At 41.4% G+C, this 9,149-nt stretch overlaps 1 protein-coding gene across 1 annotated transcript; it reads right to left on the bottom strand.

Annotated features, from left to right (window-relative positions):
* Positions 1–3,106: 3,106 nt before the first annotated feature.
* Positions 3,107–9,143, bottom strand: LOC109292389 (protein FAM83D-like). The gene is made up of 4 exons (XM_019509782.1): positions 8,810–9,143; positions 6,543–6,710; positions 4,085–4,209; positions 3,107–3,816 (listed from the first exon to the last, which is right to left on the bottom strand). The coding sequence occupies exons 2-4, from the start codon at positions 6,693–6,695 to the stop codon at positions 3,624–3,626; spliced, it is 471 nt and encodes a 156-aa protein (XP_019365327.1). The 5' UTR covers positions 6,696–6,710; positions 8,810–9,143; the 3' UTR covers positions 3,107–3,623.
* Positions 9,144–9,149: the final 6 nt, after the last annotated feature.

The following is a 9,149-nucleotide window of genomic DNA, read 5'->3' as shown; positions in this document are numbered from 1 at the left end:
AAAAAAAATGAAACAATTTGTTCCGCGCGGGGGGTCCCCAGGGGGGGGGAGGGAAAAAAGGGGGGGTTGGTGGGGGGGGGGGGGGGGGGTGTCAGTGAAAAAGATCCAACAGTACTGTAGAAAGGAGAAGATTACAATATGCATAAAATGGCTTCATGCATCTTTCACAGCAAAAGCAATAGCAGCTCATTTGCATAAAAGGCTGCTTATAATAAAAAGTTCAGCACCCTCTTGAGTAAATTTTACACATACATAAAGGGAAGACAATCATCAAGATGTTAATACTGAACTATACAACATATTTAATTCTGTAACAGTAAGTTTGCCTGAGAGAGAACATTCTATATGGATTACAAAATGGACACTAAGAGCAGGAGATTGCACAACAAAGAACAATGGATAAAGGGTAGGTATTCATGCACACAAGGGTAAAAGTAACATAACACAAAGTCGTCAAATATTAATAGCTCAGGCAAATTAGAATGAATCAGTTTTAGTTACATTAGGTACAGAAGACAAACCAAGTTATGCAGCCACATTGTTGCATTTTAATCTAGTAGTGTATCATTATTATGCTATACAAGTATATATTCCTGGTTAAAATGAATCAGGACTTGTGGTAGAGACGATAGCTTTTATTAGACCAACTGGATTTTCACAAACAAACCACTTTAATTGCAAGCTTTCAGGCACAAACACCCTTCTTCAGGCATAGGAGAAAAGATTGTATAAGTTCTGGGTAGAAATGAAAGTTCATATTTGATTAAAATGCGTATTTTATAATAAATACAGGCTATACAAACACATCCAGGTTAATGTTAAATCTGAGTTAAGTTCTTAGGTTAAGACAGCCTCAGCATTTCTATTAACATGCTGGTCACTTTGTTGCCCGCAATTACTATCAAACATTAGGTTTAAACAGTCACGCTATAGGCCCAAATTCAGCAAAACATTTAAGCCCATCAGCAGCATTCCCCCATGGTCAAGGATGATTGTCTTCCATGATTGCCTTATCTGTGGGTCCAAAGATGGCTGACAAGGCCAATTTGGGATCAGTAGCCTCTGTTATAGTACATGTCCCTGCAGGGTGGATGATTCTGGATTTTTGATTTGGTCTAAAAGCCACACTGTTTCTGCTGCTCCTGCTTTTCCCCTCTCCCCTTGTCATAAGGTTTCAGAGCACAGAGATTCTTGCATCAGACTTTTCTTCCATTTAGGGCAGTCTTGAGTGATAGGTCTCCCACAAACTGAAGCTGATGTTGCATTTTTTCAAGTTGACCCTGAGGACATCTTTGAAGCGCTTTGTCTGCCCTCCTGTTGAGCAAACACCTTGACTGAGCTGGGAAAATAAAATTTGCTCCAGGAACCTGGAGTCAGACATCTGAATAAATGTGACCAACCCAATGGAGTTGATGTATGATGATCATCACCTTGATGCTCAGGGTATTAGCTTGCAAGAGGATGCTAGTGTTGGTGCATCTGTCTTCCCACTGGATTTGAAGGCAGTGTCGATAGTAGTTCTCCACTGACTTGAGGTTTCTCCTGTACAGTGTCCACATGTCTGCTCCACACAGTAAGGATCACCACTGCTTGGTATCAAGCAGTTGTTAAGCCATACATCTACATTTTTTGCTAAACCACAGCCTCAATAAGGCAAGGCAAGTTCCTGCATCTGCTGCAGCTCCCCAGTACTTCCCTTGAGGGAGCGACCTGCAAGGCTAGGTTGATAAAGATACTTGTGCATTAATGTAACAGCTGTTTTGGTGGTGGTTTCTTTTTTCAGTACAAGAGGACAGATTTAGTTTAAATTAGAACAATTTGAAGAAGGATCTCAAAATGTCATGTTATTGATTTTTCTTTCTCCATGTGATTGCCTGTTGAAGTTGAATGCATTTTGGGGGAAGTAGGGAAGGGTAATAGGGAATCTTCCTGTATTTCAAATCCCCTCTGAATTTGTTCCAGGAACAGGCTGAGAGCAGCAGGAGCCCTGGATCTGTCCGGACACCTAGTATGGACTGTGGAGCATACATGAAAAGAAGCAGGACTCATTTGGCTCTGCTACAACCCGAATTCCCATTAAATCTGCTGACATTAGTATCAGAGTGTGATATCCAACTCCCGAGACTACTCCCAAATTCGATTTTAAAATTCTTATTTCTTCTTCCTCTTATGGCAAAGACACAATTTGAAACTTCAGCCATTTGTGTTGAATCTTGTCCAAAAACATTTCATCCCCAAATCTCAAAAAAATCATGAGGTAAAGCATGTTTACAATGCTTATACAGCAAAAATAAACAAACATTCTGTACTGAAACCTTTCAAATTATTTGAAGCAATGAATATTTAAAAAGTCAAATTATAATAAAGACTTTGCCACCTTAAGTACGTTGCTAATTAAGAAGAATATTTGTACATTTAAAACAACTTACACTTGGTAACTATTAATAGGCACTTACGTTTTACATGCTTCACTGTGAACTGTGGATCAAGTTATATGGGAAGAATCATACTAGTGCTTAAAACTGGTTGAGACATTAACTTATGCCCAATTGTAGCCATTCACATAAAGAAAAGTTATATTTGAAGCTTACTACACTGGCATTGGTTTATCTTATTTAGTTACCCTTTATGTGGTGGTTTAGCTAGCAATGTCATTTCACAGTTTATTGTCCCTTTCTAAAGCATTCACCAAATGGATAGCTGAACTCAGACATGATCACAGCTCAAGGAGTGTCCCTAGCTCATTATTTAAAAGTAGACACTGAGCTAAGATACTGACCCAAGGAGAACATGTGAAAAAAATAATTCTTTTAAAAATACTGACTGAAAATTAAAAGTTATTAGGGCCTTTCCAGATTCACAGAATTTTAGGGCTCAAAGGAACCTTGTGAAATCATCAGGTCCAGCCCCCCTGCTCTGGGCAGAAAAGAGTGCTGGGATCAAATAACCCCATCAAGATGTACGTCCAGTCTCCTTTAGAAGATCCCTAGGGTAGGTGCCTGCACCACTCCTGCTGGGAGTCTATTCCAGAGTCTGGTCACATGAACCATTAAGAAGTAAAAATCAGATTTTTTTAACTTTTGGTCAAGATGCTTTAAAACATCCAAAAAACTATACCAAGATAGTTTTAATTTAAAATACGTTAAACCTCAAAGATATCATGGAATAGGAATTATAACCTATAATTATATACTATTTAAAACAATATGCTAAAGACATTTTCATTATCACTTCTGAACCAGAGGAAGCAGGCCTACAAAATATACAACTGTGCAGTATGTTGCAGCAGCCATACAGTGGAACCACTGTTTATTGCATTCCCTCACTTTGAGGCTTGTTTTCCACCTACTACCATTGTGACATTGTTTTTTCAAAGTAGGAGTTGGACATGGTCACCAGAGGTTGTTCTCAGGTTTCAGTCCAAGTACAGCTACAGTTCATCTCCCTTTGCTCTAATGTAGAATGACCCTGCAGTCACGAAGCTAAGTCAATGGTGAAGAAGCTCGTGTGTCAAAATTTGACATATGCCTTGCCTCTCCAGAAGAATACAGCTGACTGTTTCCTTGCGTCTCCTGACAATGCTTTGAAGTTGAAAAATTCTATCTGCAAGTAGCTTTTCCTCATCAAGTCTTTGATATCCATGGTTTGATCAGCTGATTAGCTATTTCACGCTCTTGGCTGCAGGACAACAGCCGGGGGTTGATGGGCTTTGAATCTGCATAAAGGATCTGGAATTCCAGGTCAAAGTGTTCAACTGCTTGGCCCGATAGAATTATGATGTTGCTGCTGTTTAGTTTCCCATCAGTCCATGTGAAACTATTTTTTTAAAAAAGAAAATGCATAAAGATAAACTGAATAATGGACCTACACAAAGAGTAACAGCTTATCAATAATGTGTTCTTTTAATACATAAAACAAGATTGTTGCTATACCACAGATTGCTAGCAACATTTTTTTTTTTTTTTTAAATACAAATATCACATGTGATAGACTGGTCAAGAACAGTATTTTTTTAAGGAAATTCTTTTTCCTATTACTTCTGGGGGAAGGGGAGAGAGGACACGAAATGAAGTAAAGTACTTGCCTGTAGGAACCTGTTGTCACCCTTATGCCATCAACCAACATGAACTTTTCATGGACTTTCCCAACAATTTTAGCTCCTGACCTCGTATAATATGTGTTTCCATTTATGTTTCGGACCCTCATCAGCTGGTTTAAAAAAAAAAAAAAACAACAAAAACAAAAACACAAATACATCTATGTTTAGTTTGAAAAGTTGCAATTACATTTTTCCACCTAAAAGATAAGAGCACTGTAAGAGTACCAAGCCAACCAAAAGTGGTCTCAAGACTTAACTAATAAGGGCTGTTGCTGACTATAAAGGTCACCCTTCTTGGGAGGCAAACAACTGCTTCTACTAATTTCTTGATCCAGCAAGAATTTAACAGTAATGCTCAGAGCCTAGAAGGGATGTAGACAGCTACAGCTAGTCTCAGGAAGAATTTGGGTATCTACATCTAAACTTGTAATCCTAAATTTCCACTTGGCTGTTACCTAACTGCTTAAGCTCCATGGGTGCCTCAATACTCTATAATGAAACTCCTTAGATCCAGAGTTCTGCTTTTACCTGTTCTCGAATACTTCAGTCTTGAGAATTTTGGTACCTAGCTGCTATCTTGCCCCAAGCATCAGGCCCAAAGGATCCTATCCAGTAACCAGTATCATTGATAAAGTAACCATGCCTTTATCAATGCCTATTGCATTCGACTCTTGTTTATTTGTTTGTTTGGGGTTTTTTTTGTTTTTACACACACACACACACACACACACACACACACACACACACACACACACACACACGAAGTGAAGTGACAGCTGCCACATTCTTTTAGAAAGGGAGAGAAAGAAAAAAAAAGTGACGGTGATGGTCTTTTATTCAGAGCACTCACGCAGACATCAGGAGTGCTTAGTTTTATACCCTCCTCTGCCTGAGGGGTTCAAACTGACATCTCCCAGAAGACTGCCATAACCACTAGTCTACAGGCTCTTCTAGGTTGGGACACTCTCCACCCATCCTGTCAAATTCTTTCTTCCAAAGTCAAATGGATTCATGATTCACCGAGTGAAGGATCATTGGTTCCAGGTCTACATTAAGGACTGTATATACATCTTAAAATCAATTACATTAATGTTTATTTGGAGTAGGGACTAGTATCTAGGACTACCCATGTCTTAACCAATTTCCTAGGCAATCATGCGCTCTCCTACAGACGCAACAAATCTGAATTTATTTCTTGTAAAATGAAGCAATATCAACAGGACGACTAAAGAGTGCTTACTCACATTAAAATAGCCAGTGTTCTGGTGGCTACAGTACTGTCCCAAGAGATATGGATTTAAACCCATCAGGCAGAGGAAACAGGGGCAAGTGCTCCAAACACTGACATTGAATAAAGTGGGGTATCACCTTCTCCTCTGACAATGTTTTAAAAGAAATGCCATTCTATTACTACTTTCTTCTTTTGAAAGGAAAAGGAAAAGGAAAAGGTGCAACCATGCAAGTACCCAAGTTCACGGTTGGCACTCCTGTCTGTGTTTTCCAAGTGTAGCAAGGCACCTCTTGGCAGTGCTGAGTAAGTTACTAATTGCATGCATCTAGAGCTAATACACACCCATGTCCTCAGCACTGCCCAATGGGGTAATTAATATTAAGCCTGAGAAGCAGGAAGCCACACAACAATCCTATTCTGGGGTGTTTAATTACCCCCAATGCGTTGTATAAGGAGCTAGGGCACCTAGAAATACACATACCTGGCTGTTAAAATTTAGGTACTACAACACTAGATGCAATGTTTTGTTGCCAGTGCTTAAGTCACTTTTTAAATTCAGGCCTGATCTACACTAGGATTTAGTCTCTCTGTAAATACCTTAACATTAAAAGTTAGCAGACGCACTCAGTGCTTTCATCTTTAAAAGACCAAGTACTAAACACAACTCAAACCTCCCTTGTGTACTTATAGTGGAGTGATGGAGACATAATGAATAATTCATTGACAGAATCTTATGAATCTTAAGTAGCTGGCATTCATGCAAAAATAAAATTCTCTTTCAGACTTCCTAGGAGGAGGAAGAGAAATCCTGTTAACTGGGCTAAAAACCTCAAGGCCTTTATCAGCAACTTAAGGTGCCCAATTCTAACAACAATTAGTTTGCTTTATGGGATAGCTGGTATGCCAAGTTGCAAGCAGAGAAAGAGTGCTCTGAACTTTTTTTTAGCAAATCCATAATAAGCATTAAGCTAAAACATTTATCTTCATACAATTAAAAATGCTGATTGTTTGTACACCAATTTTCTACCTGAATAGAGAGTTCAGCTTCTGTGCTATTAAATTCTTTGCTTTCCAGGATCAGGAGCTACACAAATGCCATATATGTAGCTGTGGCTGTAGCTGAAAAGGTTCCTTTTTTCAAACTTTCAGATGCCGTAGTTGCAATAGGACCAATAACCATTTGTCTGCTTTCTTGATAATCACAGTGCCTACCTTTTGCTCCTCAATATTAACTCCCAAATTGCTGCACATTTTCAGAAAGTGGGGAAATGAAGCCTGATCCAAAAGTATGTACACTTTAACATGCCTCTTGTTACAAGCTTCTTGAAGGTCTTTGAAGATATCCATGTCTGTGAAGGAATCCATCACCAGGGCAATAACCTGCAGTAATGTTCAGAAGAAAACATTAAGTCAACATTAAGTCAAGAACCCATTTTGTGGTTTTTGGAGTGAGCTTTGGAAGCGGTTTTTGAGTGGGCTTTGGAAGTGACAGGGAAGAACATCAAAAAAGCAAGTCAGGTTGCAAATTAAACATCTCCCTAGTTTGTTTCCTCTTCTCAATACCTTGTTCCAAAAAGACACTTTTTGTTTGTTTGTTTTGGACAGATACAGATGATCTGTTGTGAGATTCTTGTAACACACCTATCAGAACTGTCTATTCCTTTAAATCAACATACAAGAAATTAAAAGACCAAAAAGCAAAATACCCTCCGGGTGTAGCTGAATCAAAGCAGCATTTGTAAACTTTAGAATGAGAAAGGGTTTTTACTGCTCTTCATCACAGGTCAGAGACAGCACCATGGTACTGAAGTGCAGAAGGATTAGGAGAGCAAACTCACATGAAGGACCATTGTAGATGCATTGCACCTGCATATTAGGCAGTCAGTCACACCATTTTATAACACAGAAGTTACTTTAATTAATTATATTTGCATGATATCGCTGCACAGACCACCCATAATAAAATGGAAAAAGAAATATATTGACCTGTGGTTCCCACAGTGGGAGCCTGTGTTGACATTTATCTATTGAATTTACAAAGAAAATATATCTAAGATTCCTGCTAGCCTGGTTTGCTCTTGTAACAAAAAACAGGTCATACAGAATTGTGAAAAAGAAGTACAGCTTCCCAGTTCATAGAGTGCAAGACCTACTCTGAAGAGCTGAAATGCACTGGGAAAGCAACTGTTAGCTGTTCAGGCTTTTCTACCACTGCATACTTAATCATCATTTATTAAGCAACAACTTATCATTTATCATTAGTAGCAAATGACATGACTCATGGTCTTAATTCAGGTGTGCAGACTTCCCATTTTTTCCTCATGAATGATTTCACCCTCAAGGCTGGGTCTCACAGATTTTTAAAGTCTTTTAATGTCGACAACCCACAGGGTGATCCAACCAGGACAAAGAAGGACCAACTGCTGCTTCAAAAAGACAGGCAAATCAATTAGTAAGAAGTTACTGTGGAGATAAGAGTGGCAGTTGTTTGGGCATCAGGCTTCCCTAACTGAACTGGTGGCCCCTAAAAATTCAATCCAATACACTGGATATTGGAGTGGAGCGTAAATACTTTGGCCAGGTGGTTATTAACTTCAAGTGTCACGCACTGATGTGTCCCAAGAGAGACCTTGCTGGGATCAGAAGTTCTTCCCTCAAAAATCCTGCCTGAAAAGAAGAGATCAGTGGCATCACCAATGATCCATGACCATTTTACATATTCAGTGAACAAAGGATGTTAATATACCCAGGAATATCTTAATCCAATGAGGATCTGTTTTATTTTGCCTTGCATTTCAGTGGATGAGATGTAAAGCTGAAGGCTTTCATCATATTACCAGTACAGAACTATTGACATTTTGAGCCAGTGACTAACTCATATGGCAGAAGCTGCAAGTGAGCTGACTGATCCTGATGAATATCCACAAACCTGTGATCAACATTTCTTCTTCATATACAAAACATTACTAAAAAGCCCCATTCTCTCCAGTAGGAGAGATGAAAACTAATTTACCAGGTCTTAATGGGGGGGGAGGAGAGGCACAAACACAGCTGTGAAGAATCGCTTCCAGTTCACTCAGGACCTGGCACAGGGCCCTTACTGAAAACATCTGGTCAAGAGCTCTGCAGATTCCCTTTCTTATGGGAGTGAATTCCCAACAGCAGCAAGGTCCCAGCTAGCTCATCTGAACCAGTCCTAGCAGATTTGAGAGAAAATGGCCAAAGGAAAACATTTACAACCCCTATATTTAGGGGCACCTGTGGTGGGTGCTGACCAGCCACAAAAGCAAAGCAGGAGCCCTGCTTCCAGGAGCTTCACGTGCAGCCCCGCTCCTGCGGCCTGGCCCACAAACGTGCAGCTCGGGGTGTATAAAGAGCAGGGACGGACGCGCGAGTTGAAGACGACGCAAGGGATCCAAGGCCGCCGGCAGCGGGGGTACACAGCGCTGCGGGACCACGTGGGCGGGGCCGGGGCTCACCTCCCTGGCGGAGCGGATCTCCCTGCGCACCGCCTCCTTGCAGCCGTACAGCGCGGCGCCGAAGCCGGGCTGGAAGTGCGCCTCGACGCGCGGGAGCCCGCGGAAGGCGCCGCTGGCGAAGCCCGACCAGCCCAGCTCCAGCACCGGCGGCTCCGCGTCCGACCGCTCGGGGAAGTAGGTGAGCGAGGAGCAGTCCGGCGAGCGCTCGCCCGGCTCCTCCGCCTCCTCGCGGGGCGGCACGGCGGCCGCCAGCACCGCCTGCAGCTCGGGCTCCGACAGGAACTCGGCCACCCGCTCCCGCCGCAGGAAGGCGCGGAAGGCGTCGCGCCCGCCGGCCACC

This window comes from Gavialis gangeticus, unplaced genomic scaffold (genome assembly GCF_001723915.1).
Source record: "Gavialis gangeticus isolate Ggan-Ray unplaced genomic scaffold, GavGan_comp1, whole genome shotgun sequence".
In the NCBI taxonomy this organism is placed as follows: Eukaryota; Metazoa; Chordata; order Crocodylia; family Gavialidae; genus Gavialis; species Gavialis gangeticus.
The sequence above is the reverse complement of the archived record's forward strand: the minus strand, read 5'-3'. Positions and strand labels throughout refer to the sequence as shown.

What these genes read in the sequence shown, in the direction of transcription:
- LOC109292389 (XM_019509782.1), bottom strand. Translation starts at nt 6,695, where the DNA reads ATGGATTCCTTCACAGACATGGATATCTTCAAAGACCTTCAAGAAGCT. An exon ending in TTAATATTGAGGAGCAAAAG is followed by an intron (nt 4,210 to 6,542) that starts GTAGGCACTGTG and finishes TTTTTAAACCAG; the next exon opens with CTGATGAGGGTCCGAAACAT. An exon ending in GTGACAACAGGTTCCTACAG is followed by an intron (nt 3,817 to 4,084) that starts GCAAGTACTTTA and finishes TTAAAAAAATAG; the next exon opens with TTTCACATGGACTGATGGGA.